Below are 22,157 nucleotides of genomic sequence, written 5' to 3' on the forward strand. Positions count from 1 at the left end.
TGGGAGGATCCCACATGCCGCGGAGCGGCTGGGCCCGTGAGCCACGGCCGCTGGGCCTGCGCGTCCGGAGCCTGTGCTCCGCAACGGGAGAGGCCGCACAGTGAGAGGCCCACGTACCGCAAAAAAAAAAAAAAAAAAAAAAAAAAAAAAAAAACCTTGGAATTCTGAGTCAGTGTCTCTTTCATAAAACTTTCCCATAATCAAATGCATCAGATTTCTAGCTTCTGGTTTTTTTTTAAACTAGAACAAGTAAGGCATATACAAAGTAATGTACATTAAAAATCCTCTAAAGTTTTATTATTTTCCTCAGTCTTTTAGAGTTGTTGCAACAACATATAGCTCAAAAGCAGTTTTTAGTGATTTGCTTTCATTGAGCAAATCTAAATATTTAAATTAGTTTTTATAAAAAACAAAACAGAACAAAAACTCCTCTTTCCCCACTAATATTTAACTTATTTACATAACATTATAAATCTTATCATTACAATAACAGAACTGGCATAAATGAGTTTGAGACCAAATGCAGTTGGCCTTTGGTAAGTCACTCAACTGGCAGACAGTAGTGCACAAATGTATTTAATACTTTCAGTGTACTCTGGGCATCAATATATTTTAAGTAAGGAATGGAGAATAGTGATTCATATGTTAAGTCGGTTAAAGGAGAAATCAGTTAAGAACACTTCTACTGTAGTTGTAATTCTCTAAAGTTGATATACATTAAATATGAAAAGAAACAAATATTTTCCAAATTCTATCTTCTGTGTTGAGAAAATAAGGATTGCTGTGATTCTTTTAGTACTTCCCTCATACTTCTTCTTATTACAGATAAAATAAAACTTTTATTAATGAATACCTCAGTGAACCAGAATATGTTTCTTTCTGCAACATCAAAGTATATTATGTGATTACTGGACACCTCCAAGTCTTCCAAGCATGAATGTGCACAAGAGAAATGGGGAGTTTGTTCAGATTCAGATTTATGGACTGGCTCTCAGATAGCTTGATTCGAATTGGAGCCAGGAATATTTTTTTTCAACTAGTGCTCCAGTGATTATGATTCAGTTGGGCACTTTAAGAAGCACCCCTGAGACACAACCAAATTACCTACACCAAGAATTATGTTTTAAGGTTACTTCTCTGAATGCAATTGCAGGGTGCCATAGCCTTTGTTTTCTTCCTTCCTCCCTTTCTTCCATTTTCTTTGAACTTAAGTAAAACATATGGCGTGCCCAGTGTATGCCAGCGTTCTACTAGTCTTTGAGGATTCACAACTACAACACAACTTCTGTCCTCAAGGAGTTCATAGTCTGGTCACTAAAACAAACGCATATATCAAGAATTACACTGAACTTCAAGTTCTACCAAGGAACACTTCTGAGGCAATTGTGAATACCCCAAATCTAGGATGCCAGTAGTTTTTTAGGGTTTTAAATTTTCCTATCACTAACATAGCCAACATTAAGAGTTAGCTTTCTTTTGTGTACTTCCTTTTACTCCACAATGAAATCTATTTTTTTTTTTTTTTGCGGTACGCGGGCCTCTCACTGTCGTGGCCTCTCCCGTTGCGGAGCCCAGGCTCCGGATGCGCAGGCGCAGCGGCCATGGCTCACGGGCCCAGCCGCTCCGCGGCATGTGGGATCCTCCCGGACCGGGGCACGAACCCGTGTCCCCTGCGTCGACAGGCGGACTCGCAACCACTGCGCCACCAGGGAAGCCCAAGAAAACTATTTTGAACACAATAACAGCGACTGGGATTGCCCTAAAGAGAACAGTGGAACCATACTGAGATTCTGGGGCGGAGCAGCCAGCTAGGTTCACTCACTAGCTCTTTAGTGTCAGCCTTCTGCCTCAAAATCCTAATCTATGGAGGCGAAGTATTTAAATGATTACAGTTCTGGATTTACAGATTTGCTTATTATTACTTAAAAATGAAAATGTTAAAGCTAGAGAAGTTAAGGGTCTAGTAATCTGTTATTATCTAACCATAATTAGACTCGTGAATAATAACAAAAATAATAATATTGTTAAATAACTTGTCTGATACTATGCTGGTGCTATTCATTGAAAAATATTTAAACTATGTTGAAAATATTCCGTTAACTAGTATTTTAGAAACGTTTTCAAAAGCAAGCTGTGATTGAGAAGCATTTACTGGTTAAACCTATTAACCAGATTCATTTAATTCAAAAACATCTCATCTACACAGATTTGTATATCAAAATTTACTGTAATAAGAATTAGACATGAGCCTCGATGGAGGGAAACATAGCAGAAAAATACTGAGTGAGTAATCAAAGAAAGTGTATAAAAATATGAAAGAACCAAAAAAAAAAAAAAAGAAAGAACCATCTTTACTTTTAAAGAATGTTTTTTATTGTTTAGAACATAGCTTAATACTAAACATGGAAAGAGCTTCTCTCTGAATTAACAACTGCATCTCTGTCTTCTTTCACAGGGTTTTGGAAATCCCTCTGGTGAATATTGGCTGGGGAATGAGTTTATTTTTACCATAACCAGTCAGAGGCAGTACACACTAAGAATCGAGTTAATGGACTGGGAAGGAAACCGAGCCTATTCACAATACGACAGATTCCACATAGGAAATGAAAAGCAAAATTACAGGTAGGTCCTTCTTGGGTGTGGTGTTCAACTGCCTCAGGCCTAGTCATTTAAAAGTTTTAATGGAAAAGTGTGAAAAAAAGAAATGATCAAAATTATCCTTCAAAATGAAAATCAGGCTGTCTAGCCCTATGACAAAGGGATGCAAAAAACCCTGTAAAGACTTCTTCAAAGCTTTAAATTTCAGTTTTCACAGACTATTTTTTTTTTTTTAGAATTTTTTTTTTAATTGGAGTAACATTGCTTTACAATGTCGTATTAGTTCCTGCTGTACAGTGAGGTGAATCAGCTTTCTGTGTACCTATATCCCCTCCCTCTTGGACCTCCCTGCCCCCCCTCCACATCCCACCCCTCTAGGTGGTCACAGAGCACCGAGCTGATCTCCCTGTGCTAGCTGTTTTACACATGGTAGTGTATTTATTCACAGACTGATTATTTTGATGTTGACTCAAATTCTAGAGGATAGGGAATTAATTCAAACATGATATTATTGTTGTTATTTTTATTGTTGCTGTTATTGTTATGGAGGTGCAGTGAATTTATACATATAAAACTAATGACAGAGATTGACTCAAACTCAGGGGCTTGAAATAAATACTTCTATCAAAAGATTTTTTTACTTATACTTCCCTTATTTACTTTTCTTAAATTATTTTTTACATTATCTTGAAGGTGACAAAAGAGGAGTAAAATTTTATGTTTGAATGATTTACTAAAAAATAAGGTGAGGCATAATTTAGAATTTTTTGGTCAGTAATGTGAGAGACAAAAATAAATCCAAGTAATGGCATCAACATACACAGCACATCATTGCGGATTAAAAATAGACTATATACTTAATTGTTAACATCTCTGATTTTTTTTTCAATGAGCAGCTTGTACACTAGAAAAAAATGGTTAATCAAGTAATGCAGGGTGGTAAATTCATTTCACAAACACTTATTGTATTACTTCTGTGTTCCCGGAACTCTACTAGGCACTGGCAAACTTGCAGTCAGTGATGAGGTCACTAGTCTCCCGGACCTCACAGTTTAGCTTTGTTACAAACTAGGTCACTAAATAACTGGTTGGCCTTCCTTGAGAACAGGAAGTATATTTCAGTTACTTTTATATCAGTACCCATAAATGCAATACTTGGCATATAGCAGGTCGTTAATAATGGTGTGTGACTCAATTTTGTAAATTAGATAAACAGTAAATTAGGGTTGCAATGATTTTTAAACTCTCGATATCATGGCTACTTTACATTGGTCTTGGAAACACGATTGTGTGCATTAAAGGGTTGGCTCACTGCTTCAAACAAAATGCAATGACGGTGACCAAGGCCTTATGCTTTTTTTCAACCTGTGTGGCCAACTCCTCATAGTTCAACTGTTTCTACTGCTATTTGTCTTTTTGAAACATGCCATCCTTTAGGAGTTTAAATCTACAATTCTTTTATGAACACAACTCATTTTATTTTAATGGATTTTGTGTGGGATTGGATCCTTGGAGACATAATAATCATTTTCTTAACAAACAGTGATGATGTCACCACAACAGAGGATGAGGAATAGATCTAAATAGTTGATAGTCTCATGGTGGGGAGAGAGGGTGTGCATATGGCAACTCAAGAAACCAAAGAAGAGACATTTATAAAATGCAATGGACTGTAAGAAGAAATGTTTCCAAGGAGGTCAATATTTTGAGAGTTGTATAACAAGAAAAACCACTGTAAAACATCAGGGGTACTCTTATGTAAATGTTTTGAGCTGAAACTTGAAACTATATGAAACTTGGCTAATGTCAGACAGCCTGACAATAGGACTAGCAAATAATTAGTCTAGTCTTTTTTCTAGGCTCCTGAAGAATTTGCTTTGGTTCTTTTCCAAAATGTCTCTCAGTTCTTGTGTGTGTGTGTGTGTGTGTGTGTGTGTGTGTGCACTTTTGAGGCTGGGGTGGTATTAAGGGTGCAAAGAGTGTGTAGATTTAGGAGGGTCGGAGGCATCTGAAGTAGGCTTCAGGTTACATGGTATGAATGTCATTTTGGCATCTGCGTGAGGAAGGCACACTTATCTCCTCTTAAAATGCCCACTGCCCTCACTGAGCATTTCCTGGTCCTTGAACATCTTTGTAATTCTGATCTTTACCCAAATAATGCAGATCTGTGATCAAAAAGCTAAAGTGAGGTGTACACTCTGAGGTCTCCATTTTTCTCTCGAGAGAATTGTGAACCTTGAGAATCAGAATTATAGCTCCAGAAGGAACTTAATCATTTAATTCCAAACCTCTGGTTTTAAAGAAAAGAAGGCTGAGGTTCAGAAATATGTAATATTTTTGTCCAAGGAGGGAAAAAGACTTAAATATGGGATGTTTGGCTCCTTCCTAGTTAGGTGTGGTTTCCACTCTGTAATGCTACTGTAATAAAGCTGGTGGCTCTGGCCCTCTTTCCTGCCAAGACCCAGCAGAAAATAGATCTGTAATCATCACCTTCTCATGCAGTTAAATATTAAGATTCACATTGGCATCAAATGAGAAATTAAAACTCATTAAAACATAATGCCTCTTCTGGTGAAAGCTTAATTAAAGTAAGCACACTATAAACTGGCATTATTCACTCTTTCAAAGAAAATCAAACAGAAGCTTGAAAAGGGAAGCTACACCCTTGTGACTTCCCTCTCCACCTCTATCTTCACTCACACCCAGCACTGATTCTCCAGGACCAGTAACACCACAGGTGGCTTCAAGTCAGGACTCCAGATATCTAGCTTTGCTTTTCTGTGCTTGTTCTCATTTCTCTTCCCTCTGAATTAGGATGCCTCGTTGTGATAAATTATTAAAGGAATTAATGCTAACACTTGTATAGTATTTTATAATCTATGAAATGATTTTTAATATTATAATCATTTAATCCTTACAATGAATTTTGAGCTAGGTATTATTAGACACATTTTAAAGATGAAGAAACTTGGATGAGGCTTGGTCAATTGACCTACTCAAATTCAACTAAATTCCAACTAAAATCAACTATGGAATTCATGGTGGGTTTTTTTTCTTCTATTTTTACATTTTCTATATTTTTCTTCTTTCAAATTAAATTCAGAAATTTTTGAGTTTTCTTTTTTAAAATATTTTATTTTAATAGAAATTATATTTTGAAAACTCTTGTAATAGTTGTGGCCATAATGTATAAACCAAAAAACTTTTAAAATAGATATTTCTCATGCTCTAGACACATATTGATTAAAAGTAAATGTTGTGAATAGATTGATGAGCTTACAAATGTACATGTAATACACATATTTTCCTTTTATCCTCCAAGGAAAGTCCAAATGATTTTCTCAGATAGAAAATAAAATCTGTAGAACCCAAGAGAATATAAATAAGAAAAAAACAATAATGTGAGAGTGTTATGATAAACACATCATGTGCAATAACACACAATCAACATGAAGTTACTAAATACTTCCTCTAGAGAGGCAGTATTATCCAGATCCTCGTCATCTAACACCCAGACAGTTATAAAGCCTTCCTGCCTCCAGTCTGGATGCTCTCAAATATATCTTCCATGCTATTATTGAGATGTTTTTTCTGAAACAATCCGACTTGGGCTCTGCCATCCTTCACATATTTCAACAGTGTTCAAATATCTACAGGTTAAAGTCTGCCACCTAAAACTCTTCCCAACCTGGTCCTACCTACTTATTCAGCTATTACTATCATATTGTTCCCCCAACCTCACCCAGTCAGATACCCCCTTATTGTGATTATGATCCAGAAACTACTTGCAATTTCCCTTTACCACCCACGCCTTTGTTTATGCTATAGCCTTACCCTATACATATAAACCCAACTTTGGATACATCTTCTAAACCTTTAAGATTTTCCTTTGTTTCAGGAAGTCTTCCCTGGTACCTACTATGGTATATGCTCCGATGTGCTCATCTATATCCTCCCTTCAGAACTGAAGCACTCGTTCTCCCACTTCCTGGGAACGTTGCTGGCTAACAGCTTGTAGCCAAGGTCCCCTGCCTGGGTATGCCTATGACTGAAGAAAGTCATCTCATTCAAGGTCACTGCTCCTTCCTACAGACAGATTGCATCCAATGACTGGTCAGTATAGGAGTCTATTAAGGACCACTTGCCCTAATTCAGGACAATTCTGAAGGGCTATCCAAGGTCCAGAATTTCACTCGAGATGAGCCGAGATGTTCACTGTGATTGCATGTGAGCCCATTCAACTTCTCCCTCTGCTCAGTACTGCTTTCTTCACTCTGCCACAGGAATCGATCCTAAGTTCACTCACCTATAAATATCCCTACACTGATTTCCCAGACAAATGTACCACCCTCATTCTCAGGTCAATTTGGATGCTTTGTGGTCCCATAGATGCATAACAGTCTGTGAATAACTATCCAGTATCCACATTCTATTATGTCATTAACAAGTATTTATTAAATAACTGTGTGTATGATCTTTCCCACTAATTTCTAAGTTTCTAGAATATGGAAACCATTTTTATCAAAATTCAAGATATATACCTAAGCCAGCCAAATTATTGCTAATAGTTAATAGTTAATATTTGTTGAATACATGCTATGCACCAGACACCTTGTTTTACCTAAGAAAATTGAGGTGTGGTATTTCGCATAAGGTCACAAATACTAATATGAGTAGAAGTCACAATTTGAGCTTAGATCTCTGTCACCTTTTGGCCATCCCTCCATAAAAGGAAATCCATCAGTTAATTGCTGGAATTAAATACACTCAAAGCACATATTCTAAGAGATAAAATATGTTTCCTCTAACCCCACTTCTGTCTTTAATAATCTGAATGTCTGCGGACACATTATCTCATCTCTCAATTTTCTGTCCTATAAATTAAAGTATTTATAAAGCTCCTTGCAGCTCAAAACTTGTTCACTAGAATAAAATTACTTTTACGTATACATTTCTTTTTAAATTGTTTTCCCCTTCAATTCTTTGATAAATGATTAAATTTTGATCTCCCTAAAAATACTTCAGTAAGATTTTCCATCAGTTTAGGGCTTACAGTGACCTTTTTCTTCTCATAAAAACTTTGTTGGTCTTTGCTGGTCCTAATACTTAGAGTTAAAAAACAAATACATAAGTGCCACCATATCCAATGCTTAAAAGAAATAAATGTTTAATTGTGGGTTTAGGGAGATGCTGTGATCTACTGGAAAGAGCTCTGGAATAGGAATCAGAAGATGTGGAAGCTATTAAATAGTGAAGTCTGGCTTCACTATCCATAAAGCCAATTTGGTTGTATCAGTCAGTGTTCAGTTACGGAAACAAAGCCATGATGAGTATTATGGAAATAAGGGATTTATTATACAAATACCACCTTACACAAATGTGAGGTGAGCTGGGAAAGTGAAGGTCTGGAAGATGAAGGTGGATAATCAGAGGAAGGGTCACTAACACATATACATGAACCCCAGTGTGGTAGTGGACAAGCTGGAGCCAGCAGGAAAATTCGAGAAACCAGGCACGTCCAGCTACCAAATCCAGCTACCAGCTTAGATCTCACAGCAGGGGATATCTAAGAAAAGCCATAGCTACGTTACCTAGGGTTATGCAATCAGGCATCTGGTGTTGAGTCTGGACAGATTGCCAGCATGGGGGAGGCAAGCTGGATGCAAAGTGGAAGAGAGCACAAACTGAGAACATCTGGGCACCTCTGACCCTGAACATCACCATATCTAATGATAGTCTGAGTTGGACCACTGCTTTACTTCCACCTTCCAAATCTCATACAAAGTCCTCTTGGGGCCAACTCTAAATTGGAACTGTACAAAGAAGGAGAGTCTGAGAAACACAGTTCTCAGATTATCCAACTTGTCAGTAGCACAATCTAGCAATACCTTGGGCAAATCACCTAATACTTTTATACCTCAATTTTCTCATCTTTAGGTGGGAATAATGCCCACTGTCCTGTAGATCTCACCATTTTGTTAAATGGATCCAATCAGAAAGAATATGCAAACACTTTGTATTGGACAAACTTAAGTGCCATATGACTATGAAAGATATGTTTTATTATTTAATTCAATTTTTATCACACCCAGGAAGTTTATTATTTATTCAATAAAAATTTAGTATGTTTCTATTTTGAAATCCAACCCCCCAACCACGGTCCCCAAAATGTCTTTTACTGATTGGTACTTATCTATTTACTTATTTGGATTCAGGACCCAGCTCAGGCTCACTCATTGCATCTGTGATCTCTTTAGTCACCTTTTACCTAGAGCAGTTACCTACCACACACTCGCCATTAGTATTTTTTTTTAATGCAGATCAGTTTTCCTCAGAAATGTCTCTTTATTAATTTATCTGATTATTTCTTCCTGATGAGATTCAAATTAAATCTTTTTGACAAGAATGCTAAATAAACGATACTGTGTACTTCCCATTTTATCACATCCGAAGGCACAAAAGGTCATTTTGTCCCATTATTGGTTGGGTTAAGTTTAATCACTTAAAGTTTTGCGGGGTTTTTTACAATGGAATATGTAGTCTCAAAGAAGATTCTTACAAAATGTCATAAGTTATAAAACACATAAAGCTGATCTATGTTGATTGAAGTGGTTGTGGGAACTTACTACAATATCCCTTTGGCCTCCCCCTTGCTAGTGCCTCAGACACTTGTAGAGTACATTGTATTATATTATCATATCTGCAAAAGTAACAATTTACCAGTTGGAGATAAATTTTGCGTGTGATTTTATCAAGTGACTTTACATGTTAATTTTTTCCATTCTTGGTTACAGTTTGTTCCCTAAAGTTAATTCCTTTGTCTTTTTATATTAACTCGATTAATAAATCCTCTATCACACATAGTATAATGACAAGCTTAAAGATAGCCCTTCTTTGAACCAATAGAAAATTTGTATTCGTGAAGTCTGAATGATAGTGTTTCAGTATTTAATGTACATTTTAGATTATAATTATAATCTTACCATAATATTTATAATGCACAGTTTGGTGATTTTCTTCTCATTTTATTATCTCCTTATTATTTGTTGGGGATGAATGATACTTTCAGGGTAGAACTATGGCTATGCTAAAGCCTCATTCTGGAAGAGATTCCACATGAAGAGATGAATAAGATGTTTAAACAAAATTACCAAAAAAAAAAAAACTTGAAAATAATTTGGCCACTAAACAGCTTTTTGCACAAAGTTTATTTTTGGCCAAGATCTTTATTGGGAAGCAGTTTTATGTAATGTGTAAAATATTGTATTGGGAATCAAGAGACATGAACTCTAGACTTGGATCTGTAGTTACTTTTCTGAATGACCTTGGACAAGTTACTTCACTTTTCCAAGTTTCAGGTCCTCAGAAGTAAAATGAGGAGGTAAGGATGAGGTCTTTTTAATTCCAAAATCCTTTTTTTCAATCATTAAAGTATTCCCATGCCATGTGTATATTTCAAGGACAAAACAAATCAGTGTGGATTGAAAAGAATTCTCTTGAGCCTCCCACGTAAATTTAAGCCCTGCATTTTTGTAGGTATTGCAAAACTTGTTTCACTTTTTAGTGAAATGTTTTTCATTTCTCTGATCCTCTGGGCTGCATTGTCCTGGCTGGAACCAGTAGCAGATGTGTTGAAATACTAAGAGGAAATTTATTTCTTACAGCAGTTCTGGACTGATCAAGGTAGGAAAAAAAATATACAGGGAATCTCCTGGCAGTTTCTCCCCTCCTGAATTTTTAGCCTAGATATCAAACCTAAGGCTTTAAGTAGTTTTGTTTGTATTTTCAGATAATTTCTTCAACTTGGGAGGTGTATTACTTTTATTTAGACTACGATTTTTGTTGTGGTTATACTTCCTAAAACAGAGAAGGAATTGTTTTATTCAACAAAATTTGTATTTTATACTCCTTGACTGAGATGAAATATTCAAGAGGAAGAAGGCATGGTCTCACGAAGTCACTCTGTACCTTCTTCAGGCCTTATAAAGATCAGGAAATCTCTTGACTTTAATGCAGATTAATGTCAGTCTCTAGAGTCTTAAATTTTTCTAAGACAACAAAAACAAATGCCTTGGTGCTGCTAGGTCTAAGGATTCCCAGGATTCCAGCTCCAGAATGAGTAATGCTGGGACTCAGACAACTGCCGTCCTAGAAACTTATAGGTTGGCAGAAATCGCTAGAATCAGCTAATGCTGCCTCCAGGAAATAATCTAGGGAGATGTCCTGTGATCCCACTGCTGGGGGTCCTCCTAAATGTTGGCCACCACTGAAAAGATGAAAGCTCTATCTTCAATGAAGAAAATATTTGTTATTTTCTATTATGTGCTATCTTAGGGTAAAATATCCAGAGATATTTCAGTACAGTCATGTATGTGTGTGTTCACACATGTCTATACTCGTGTGTGGTGGGGCTAGGGGAAGGGATAGACAGTAGACAGACAAACAGGCAATTACAATGCCATGAACATAGTGAGTTTGGAGATAAAGACAAGTGTGGCATGAATAGGGGGACCTAACCAATTTTAGGGGCTTGGGAAGGCCTCCAAGGGGTAAATTAAGTTGACATAAAAATGGCAAATTGGAATTAGCTGAAGAAATAGTTCAAGTTGGAGATAGAAGAGTGAATAGCATATGTGAAAGCTCGTAAGTGAGACCCAGCCTGTCTTGTTAGGCAAACTGCAAGTAGTAAGGTGTTGTTTAAGCACAGAGTGTAAAGGGATAATGATGAAGTATGATGCTAAGAGCAAAGAGGAGAGCCAGACAACTAGTAATATGTGAGAGACTTAGGACTTAGCCTCTAAGGGTAGCCCATCTGCATAGTCTTTTCTCACATCCCAATCAATTGTTTTTTCACTCAGTGTTTTTATTACTCTGTTCAATAAATATGAGCAACAACAATGTGCAAGACATGTGGGTGAGACAAATCCACAGAACTCAACCCTTATCCTTCAAGGGCTTAACCTCTTTCCTGACTTGATTTTCTTTATCCTTTAAGTCTTAGCTCAGACTGTAGAGCTCTGCTTTTTAGATTGGATAATGAGCCCCTTCTGTGTGCTCTCCCTGTGCTCTGTGCCTACCTTTATCAAAGTCCTTATCACACGGGGTTGTAATGGGCTATTCTTTCTTATTAAACTGCCACCTCTAGGAGGGCAGGGACCTCTCCACAATGCTCGGCATATGTCTGGAAAGGAAGCACTTTCTAATAAATATATGAAAGACACATCAGCAAAGATATCTTTTGTGCATTCAACAAACACAACTGATTACTATATGGCAATTATTGATATAGATGCTAGAAATTTGGAGATCAAGTCAAATTCCTGCCCTCAGAGGTTTATGGTATAGAATGGAAGCATATGACAGTTTCCACGTAAGGTTTTTAATAAAGTGCCATGTCCTTTAGTTTCTTGGATTGTTGCTTGGATGAGATTCATTTCCCTGATCTATTCAACTGCAGTCTCTTCTGTTTATTTATTTATTTTTTACCTGTAAAAGTTAGGCAAAAATTTCTATATTGCATCATGCCAAGCAAATGAAATAAAATGAACACACAGCATACCTTATTCCCTAGGCCAATTAATCCTGGAAAAGGATGCTGTGTTGCTGTCACCAGTAAGTAGTTTGTGGGTTACAAGGACTAGATACTCTGCCTGCAATTTTGATAGCTGCCACTTGGTGATAGTAAACTTTGATATTTTTAGAACTCACGGTTAAATAACTGAGAGCTTATCAGAAAGTACGAGATTTAGTTAATTATATTTTTTGAGTAAAAAATTTTTAAATGATGAAAATGACAATATAAAATATCGACTACCCTGTAACTAATACAGTGCTTTTTCTGACTAGATGATTTATTTCTTTTCGAGAGCCTTTACTCATTTCAACCAGAAGCAGTTATAAAACCATTTAAAATAATTATGACAAGTATCAACAAATATCAACATTAAATGCTCAACTATAAATTCTGTGCTGATAGTATCATCATAACAATCAACTTTAACTAATATTAATTGAGCATTTACTCCATGCCAAATATTTGCAAAGTGCTTTCATATGTCTCTTTTGGTACTGACATTACAAATGCCAGTTCTTATGCTGGTCTGCTCATTCTCTTTTTTTTTTTTTTTTTTTTTTTTGCGGTACGCGGGCCTCTCACTGTTGCGGCCTCTCCCGTTGCGGAGCACAGGCTCCGGACGCGCAGGCTCAGCGGCCATGGCTCACGGGCCCAGCCGCTCCGCGGCATGTGGGATCTTCCCGGACCGGGGCACGAACCCGTGTCCCCTGCATCGGCAGGCGGATTCTCAACCACTGCGCCACCAGGGAAGCCCTGCTCATTCTCTTTTGACAGAATCAAAAGTGCTATTTTATTACCTGCCTCGATTAGAAGCTCAGCTAAGCACCTGGATAAAGAATAATTTTAGTCTTATTCATTTTTAGGCTGCAAATGAAAAACACTTCTTTTCCCTCACATGTGCTTATGATCAATTCTAGAGAGAATTTTCCACATCTGAAGATCAGAAGTCATTATGTAAACAACTGGAGGTCACAACATTATTATAAAATAATTATTTTAATGAGCTGTGCTTTAAAAATGGCAGATGTGTTAAAGATCAAATGAATAGTTTGTACCTATTTATAATCTGATTTTTAAAGTACACCTAGTATTCTTTCTTAGCAGAATAATTACATCTGAATATTGTATGCTTCTTTAACATCACCTAACCTAGAACATATGCTGATAATTAAAGACATTAAGTCAATATTTCCTTGGCTTGTTAATAAATAATAATTATTAAATATGTAGTTGTCCAATATTCATAATTATTTTATTTCTCTCTTAACTGGATATGGTTTTGCTTTAATTTACAGAACTTCACTAAAATTACTCTCTTAAAAGTTGCTACAATTCTTTTGAAATCAGAGTCTGCATTCATTCATTTATCCAGCCAGCCAGCCACCAAATTTTTATCATGTTGCTGTTATTTGCCTGGTACTACTCAATTATTTCCAAACTTGAGTGTGCATAAAGTCAACTAAGATGTTTGTCTAAAGTGTAGATTTTTGAATCTCACATCCAGAGATTCTGATCCTGGGGATAGAACCTAGGTATCTCAAGCCTACCAAGTACACCCAGGTGATGCTGATGCAGAAATAATACTTTAATGACACTAAAAGGACACATCATCCTTGCTGGTCTTGTGGAGCTAATATTTGAAGAGAAGGAAGAAAACATGGGAGGGATAGTTGGCTTAAAGTAAAAGTTTTAGCTGCAGTATGTTTTAGCATGCCTGTTTGGTTTTTTGTTTTGTACTGTTTTGGTTTTTGATCAAGGAATCATAGACCTTTTCACAAATTTGCTGGAGCTACGCATCTTCTCCCCAGAAAAAATGATGAACAAGCACAAAATTTATGTATGATTCAGCTCCACAATAAGAACTCTTGGAATTAGGCTATAGTTGGGCACTAAAGAAAAGTGGTGAACTTGGCTGGGGTTGAGGATGGATTGGGGTACATTGGAGGAGACTGAAGGGGACCAGGAAAGGCTTCGTGGAGGAAATTCTTGGTTATTTGTGAAGTATGAGTAAGTTCTCATGAGGCATATATGGAGGATGGTGGTAGGAGGGAAATCTTGAGATTCCAGCCAGAAGGAGCAATGTGGACAAAGACCCAGAAGTGGGAGAGAGCCTGCCTTAGTTAGACAAAAGCAAGTATCTTGTATGTAGAGGTTCGCTGTGCTACAGAAAACGAAGGCCATATTACCTGATAAGGAGTTTGGACTGTGTCTTACATTGATTGTGGACAGAAATAAGTACACTGATGATTTTGGTCAACAGAAGAATCTGTTTATGCATGCTGGAGCCTTATTTGCAGAACTTATAGCAACACATTGTCCAAGTACAACAAGAGAAAGTATTTCCTCTTTGCAAAAAACCTCAGACAGTGTCTCTCAATGGTTTTCAGCATTCTACTCACCCTTTCCTCTTCCTCTATCTTCCCCTAGGGGATACTCAAAAGAAAGTTTCTTGCTGCTTTTTAAACAGAAATAAAAATGAGAACAAATCTACCTCCCTTGAACTTGTTTACACTAAAAAAAAAAAAAAAAAATTACCAGTTTCAATCATAAGTTTTACAAGGTCCTGACTTAATTTTTAGTAAAAAAGCAAACCCATAAACTCTCTGAGATGGCTGTCAGCCTGGTCTTTTAGGCACCAGAAGAGGTCTGGTCAGTGAGCCACTCACTCGGAACTGATTCTGTCAGCCACACGTGATGCCAAGGGAACTGAAATAAGTTTAAGGGACTGTATGTTCTTTACAGGGGTCTTAGTGCCATGTAATTCATTCGGCACTCATTTTTTTTAATGTATCCTTAGAAAAGGGAGGAATACTAGAAGAACGTTATTTTTATTTAGAACTAAAAACAGAGAATCACTACAGTGTATATTTCTGAACTTTGAGAAGTATGGTTTCATTGTCACAGCTTTCATGAAAATCTTTCTTTTTTTAATGTACAGAGTAGAGTGTACTCTTTCAGCACTGTGCAAAAGCACTCAGAGACAACAGAGTGTGAGTTCACTATTTTGTTTTTATGGAGGAAGAATTTGTCATGAATTTTGAACAAATGCAATCATCATGTCACTGAAAAAAACTGAGAACTGTATTTTACTGGGGTTTTGAAACGAGTCGCTATGTCGTTAACAATGTATCGTATGTCAAGAGTTTGAGAATACCTGGGTGGTTGATACACTCATTTTCATCAAAGTTCTACATTATATTAATATTTGTAAGTCAAGGAAGGGACATTAAAATATATGTTGTCAAAACTTAGATGAAAAATTTGTGTAAAATTTAAACATGTATAATGAAAGCTAATACTATATAAAACAATCATAATAGAATCAGGGAATAAGTGAAACTGGGTTCTCTGAAGTTTCTCATTATTTGGGGCTGAGGTTTTCTGTAACTCTGAAAATGTATCTTTCTTAATCACAACACAGATTCCCATGACCCTTGCTGTCTCAGGCATTTTGCACAGTTGCACATCTTCCACTACACATGTTCAAAGATCTCTATCAAATTACATATCTACATCAGGGCTTCCAAAGCTTTAGAAGCAAATAAGGTACTCCTTCTTAAATAATGGTTAGATTAATACACTACACAAATTCTGGTGATTCCCCAATGATTCAATTCCATTTGAGAACAAATGATGCTAATTAACGAAGACAGTGTCACAAAGGAAGCTTTCAGGAAGTAAAGATGCGAATTAAAGGATAAGTTGGAATGAGTGATCTTTTCAGGGGTTTTTCCAAGTACCAATTATTAGTAAAGAAAGGGGAAAAAAATATATACGTGCTGCATATATGGAATCTTAAAAAAACGGTACTGATGAACCTAGTGGCAGGGCGGGAATAAAGATGCAGACGTAGAGAATGGACTTGATGACACAGTGGGGGAAGGGGAAGCTGGGATGAAGTGAGAGAGTAGCACTGACATATATACACTACCAAATGTAAAATAGATAGCTAGTGGGAAGCAGCCCCATAGCACAGGGAGATCAGCTCGATGCTTTGTGACCACCTAGAGAGGTGGGATAGGGACGGTGGGAGGGAGACGAAAGAGGGAGGGGATATGGGGATATATGTATCCTTATAGTTGATTCACTTTGTTGTACAACAGGAACCAACACAACATTGTAAAGCAATTATACTCCAGTAAAGATATTTAAAAAAAATACACGTGCTGGATTCAGCCAATAAAGCACCCTATTATATGGCAAGAAAAGCTTAGGATTCTCAAAAGATTGGAATTTTACTTTATTAAAGAATAAACATTTGAATTAAAGGATTGTTATTCAGGCATCTGGGTTCAAAATAATGTAGACCTTAAATTAGGTAGTCAGTCAGCAAAGGGACTCTGGTTTCTTGTTCTTTGTGCATAGTATTCTGCTTGCTCCACATAAAAATGAGGAAAACTTTCAAAGGAAACGGGGCCTATGGATTTGAGAAAACTGGTCTTTTTCATCTTGAATTTCTCCAGCTTATTGCCTACATACATGTCTTAATTAGCTCCATGTCTATCTCACTGTTTTCATCACTCTCAGTATGCTTATGTATGTCTATCAATGTCGTATACATTTTGCTTGTTTAATTCAGACTTATTCATATAGCTCATGTTTACCGTGCTTCTGTGTAGTTTATAGTTATTGGTTAGGGAAGTTTGGTTTCTTCGTTTATTTTTTTATTAATATTCATAAGTACTCTACATGTGACAGTCTTTTCAAGGCTTTTATATGTGTTACTTCATTTAGTTATCACAACAATATTAGAAGGACATTACTATTATTAGAGTCATTTTACAGATGAGGCAACTGAGGGTCAGAAAGGATAAGAGCTACACTCTAAACCCAGACAATTAAGCTCCAAACTCTGTTCTGTTATACTATCTCTTGAGTTCTATAGACACACATATGCAAATACAATGACACAGTCCTACTCTTTAGAAGTTAATGTTTTATATCTATTTTGTGTGTGTGGGGGGGAGATAAAAGGAGGAAAATTTTGGTTGATGACTTTATTGTCAGTTATTTTCTTCATTCATACTTAACTTTGTACCAAACCACCTATATCTTCTTGATCTTTATGTCTCTTTAAGTATCTCTCAATCTCTATCACGTCCTTAATTCTTAATTAGTCAAACTGTATGTTATTAGATCTTTTAATCTTCCTACTTACATCCTCTTTTCTTTTGAAACTTCTTTTGAACTTTTCCTTCTACTTATAGATTCATAGCTATGAATGTAGATCATTGTCATACAACTCTCTTGTCGTTGGCATATGTTCACTCTTCTTTTATAGGTGCAACAACTTTGCTTCATATATTTTCCTATCATTTTCTTAGATACTCTTTGAAAGGCTATCACAAATAAGTACGTAATCCGTTCACCTATGGACAGTGGAGTAACAGAATATATCTCCAACATACAAAAAATAGTGTGGCACATAATGACAGATTTAATACAGCCTCCTCCAACAGAGATCACAGTCCTAAGATTCACCACTGGAAAACAAGCCCTCTATCCTCTAACAAAGAAGACGGAGGCTTTGAAACAGATCTTTAAAATGAATGCCCTGTTTCTGGAGGGAATTATGCAATAGAATAGACTCATGTATAGATATATTGGGTTGGTCAAAAGGTTTGTTTTTTTCCCTAAGATGGCTCTACTAGCACTTAGTTGTCTTTGACTTCATTTGAAACAATTTTGTTAGATTGTATGTGACAGCTGTCATATCAGCGTGCATTTAAAAAAAGACTTATCAAAACTGAATTTTTGTGTAGCCATTTTAATATTGAAGATGAAAAAAAAACAGCATTTTTGGCATATTGTGCTTTATTATTTCAAGAAAGGTAAAAATGGGACCGAAACGCAAAAATAGATTTGTGCAATGTATGAAGAAGGTGCTATGACTGATTGAACGTGTCAAAAGTGGTTTGCAAAGTTTTGTGCTGGAGATTTCTTGCCGGACGATGCTCCACAGTCGGGTAGACCAGTTGAACTTGACAGCGATCAAATCGATACATTAATTGAGAATAATCAATGTTATACCATGCGGGAGACAGCCGACATCCTCAAAATACCCAAATCAAGCGTTGAAAATCATTTGCACCAGCTTGGTTATGTTAATCACTTTACTGCTTGTGTTCCACATAAGTTAAGCAAAAAAAACCTTCTTGACCATATTTCTGCATGCGATTCTCTACTTAAACATAACAAAAACCCTCCTTTTTTAAAACAAATTGTGATGGGCGATGAAAAGTGGATACTGTACAGTAATGTGGAGTGGAAGAGATCGTGGGGCAAGTGAAATAAACCATCACCAACCACACCAACGGCCGGTCTTCATCCAAAGAAGGTGATGTTGTGTATATGGTGGGATTGGAAGGGAGTCCTCTATTATGAGCTCCTTCTGGAAAACCAAACGATTAATTCCAACAAGTACTGCTCCCAGTTAGACCAACTGAAAGCAGCACTCAACGAAAAGCATCAGGAATTAGTCAACAGAAAACACATAATCTTCCATCAGGATAACACAAGACCGCATGTTTCTTTGATGACCAGGCAAAAACTGTTACAACTTGGCTGGGAAGTTCTGAATCCTCCGCCATATTCACCAGACATTGCACCTTCGGATTTCCATTTTTTTCGGTCTTTAAAAAATTCTCTTAAGGGAAAAAATTTCAATTCCCTGGAAGACTGTAAGAGGCACCTGGAACAGTTCTTTGCTCAAAAAGACAAAAAGTTTTGGGAAGATGGAATTATGAAGTTGCCTGAAAACTGAAAGAAGGTAGTGGAACGAAAGGGTGAATACGTTGTTCAATAAAGTCCTTGGTGAAAATGAAAAATGTGTCTTTTGTTTTTACTTAAAAACTGAAGTCACTTTTGGGCCAACCCAATAGATCCCTTTGTCAAACTTGATGGTCTCATTTCTCATATTTGCTTTAATAGATTATTCCATGAGCTATTTCTTCAAATGTCTGGTGGCAACCACAAACTCATTCCATCCTTATTAAAAGTGTCCCACTGTATGATTTGAGCAGACCATTAGGTCATTAATACTGGACAAATTTCAAATCAGGAAAAAAATGCCCATGGGACTTGAATTGTAAAACATAATTGTATTATTGGAGTTAAAATGTTACTACATATAAAGAATCTCTTGAGATGAGTAAAACTTAAATTCTAAACAGTTTGAACTCTTAGTTCATAACTAACTCAATAAATATTTATTTAATGCCTGTCATGTATATTATACATGGAGTTTACAAAGATGGCTAAGAGATGAAGACTTCTCATCAAACGCTTATAGTCTGTTGAGGAAGAAAAGGCACATTTATAATGAGAAATACTACGATAGGCAAAATGAGATATGCCACAAGAGAAGCAATTTATCTGTGCAATGAAAATTTATTTATAGAAGGAAGAAGAGAAAAGGCTTCCCACATAATATTTTGTCTTGAAAGATCGTTGATTTTGGACTTGGGAGAAAGGGATCAGTTCAGTAAAGTTCTGGTCATTTATAAGCCCAGGATACACTTGCACAGTCCTGAATTAAAGAGAATAAAATGTTTATCTTGAAGATGTTATTTTGAAAACAGTTAGAAAACATTATTTAACTAGAGATAATTTTACTATATTAGGAAAGGCTAATAATAGAGTTTGTCTTCCCTTGTGCTAAGATAAAATTTATATTCTTGCCTTTATCTCAAGGCTTCCAGCCTTAGTAATTCCCACTGTAGAACTCTATACTTAACAAAAAGGACATTTTATGAAAACAAATAATTTCCAGCTTCAAATGCTAATAGGAAAAAAGGAATAAAAATCTATCTTAAATGCTTAGTATCTAAGTAAGTTCATTGTCTGCCTTTTCACTTGACGTTCCCAACATATTCAAATGACTCATGAATCTCCTTTATTTCTTATCTTTTTTGATCTTAGATAACCTCAATTTAATTGTGCTGTGAATTTCACAGTCCTTTTATTGGAAATATCCTCCTCATCCCTCCCCTAAAGTCCATGTCTTCCACAGCCTCCCAAACTAATCTTTTCCACTAAACGTTTTGAGCAGTTTAGCATATCCTGAATTTTTCCCTTGCCCTTTTTCCTACAATACTAATTATTTGTATACCTCCCTATGACCTCTTCATAACAGCAAACAAATGCCTAATCTTGCTAGAAGTCTACAGCAAGGCAAACACTGTTTTCTCTCTATATAGATTGACAAGAGAAATATTGTCTTTACGTTCAGCAAAAGATGTCACCTATATCATTTAAACTCAGTGCTAAAAGACATGCTGTGATATCACTCTTTGCCGGTGCCCAGCCCTTTTAGTAGGGTGGGGGCAGGGCAGGGAGGGTGGTTACAGCAGAGACAGCCCTGGAACAGCAACCAGAAGACATAACAGTGTTGGGAAAGTCCGTCAGATTGAGTCATTGCTACCAGGCTCTGAAAGAGAATCATGGGGGTTATTTTGCATTTTCTTCAAGTGATTGTGAAAAAGACAAACTAGTTCCATATGGTGGCAGGGAGAGAGCTCAGAGCCAAAATAAAAATCTGCTCAGCTTGTCAGTATGTGAGACCTTAAAGTTCAGATATCTAAGAGTCTGTCTACTGTTTAAAAGAGCTGAGGCCAAACTTCAATTTGTCATACATACAACTCCCACTGCCTTGGATAATGAAGGAGACTCCCCCCACCCCCATCCCGAACACAGTGAAGATGTAAAAATGTGAGAAGTGTAACAATCTCTTAAGTAGACAAAATTAGTGAGAAACTAGATGCATGGGATTGGGCTGCCTATTTTAAAGAAAATAAAGGTATAGAATCACTTGTATGATACAGAGGTATATTTTGAAACCTACTCTTCCATAATAGAGTGCACTGTTGTCCTACATTCATTAAGAAATATGATTTAGTCTTTCTAGTTACTGAAATTTCTGTAAGTGAAAGGAAAGGAGTAACTATATTTTCATCAAGAATGACTAGAGGGCTTCCCTGGTGGCGCAGTGGTTGCGCGTCCGCCTGCCGATGCAGGGGAACCGGGTTCGCGCCCCGGTCTGGGAGGATCCCACATGCCGCGGAGCGGCTGGGCCCGTGAGCCATGGCCGCTGAGCCTGCGCGTCCGGAGCCGCGTCGGGAGCCTGCGCGTCCGGAGCCTGTGCTCCGCAACGGGAGAGGCCGCAACAGAGGGAGGCCCGCATACCACAAAAAAAAAAAAAAAAAAAAAGAATGACTAGAAAATCATGACCACTTTCAGTATGCATGTGTTTCATTTTCCCTTCAGATGCTAACTGAAAAAATAAAAACACTGACATTCTTTACAGTCACTGACCAATTGGTACTCATAATTTTTTCCCCCCTTAATTAGGAAAAATCGGTTGAAAAGGATAAATGCCATGATTCTATTTCATGGCTGACTTTTTGGTACAGTTAATGGTATTTTTTGGAGTTTCTGTGCTGTTGTTATTTTGGAGTTGGTTGTTGTTTTGGCATCCTTCATGTTTTTGTTCCTAAGCCAGATACTTTGCTCTGGAATAACATTTGGTTTTTATCTCCCAACACATCATCCTTCGTGTAAGCCACATCTACACTGGCTGAACATAAGAAATAAATGTCCAAGATTCTCACGGTGTTATTTTGGGGGAAGCATTCTCTCCAGTGACCCACACTTTAAGTCCTTTTCACCATAGTCATATGCAAAGATGACTTTGCCCCTTCTGTGTATTGACTTTTCTTTTGTAAAGTGATGTTCCATTATCAGAATAGAGAAAGTTATGGATAGTTAATTATACATATTTTAGAAATTAACCAGAGGGGCTTCCCTGGTGGCTCAGTGGTTGAGAATCTGCCTGCTAATGCAGGGGACACGGGTTCGAGCCCTGGTCTGGGAGGATCCCACATGCCGCGGAGCAACTAGGCCCGTGAGCCACAACTACTGAGCCTGCGCGTCTGGAGCCTGTGCTCCGCAACAAGAGAGGCCGCGACAGTGAGAGGCCCGCACACCG

At 37.1% G+C, this 22,157-nt stretch overlaps 1 protein-coding gene across 1 annotated transcript in view; it reads left to right on the plus strand.

The window, feature by feature from the left end:
- ANGPT1 (angiopoietin 1) overlaps nucleotides 1-22,157 on the plus strand; it is a 251,195-nt gene that overhangs the window by 211,237 nt on the left and 17,801 nt on the right. The window contains exon 7 of the mRNA XM_024129876.2: nucleotides 2,456-2,622. Coding sequence (XP_023985644.1) covers nucleotides 2,456-2,622 — 167 coding nt within the window. The remainder of the gene's footprint in view (nucleotides 1-2,455; nucleotides 2,623-22,157) is intronic.

This window comes from Physeter macrocephalus, chromosome 15 (genome assembly GCF_002837175.3).
Source record: "Physeter macrocephalus isolate SW-GA chromosome 15, ASM283717v5, whole genome shotgun sequence".
NCBI classification, from domain to species: domain Eukaryota; kingdom Metazoa; phylum Chordata; class Mammalia; order Artiodactyla; family Physeteridae; genus Physeter; species Physeter macrocephalus.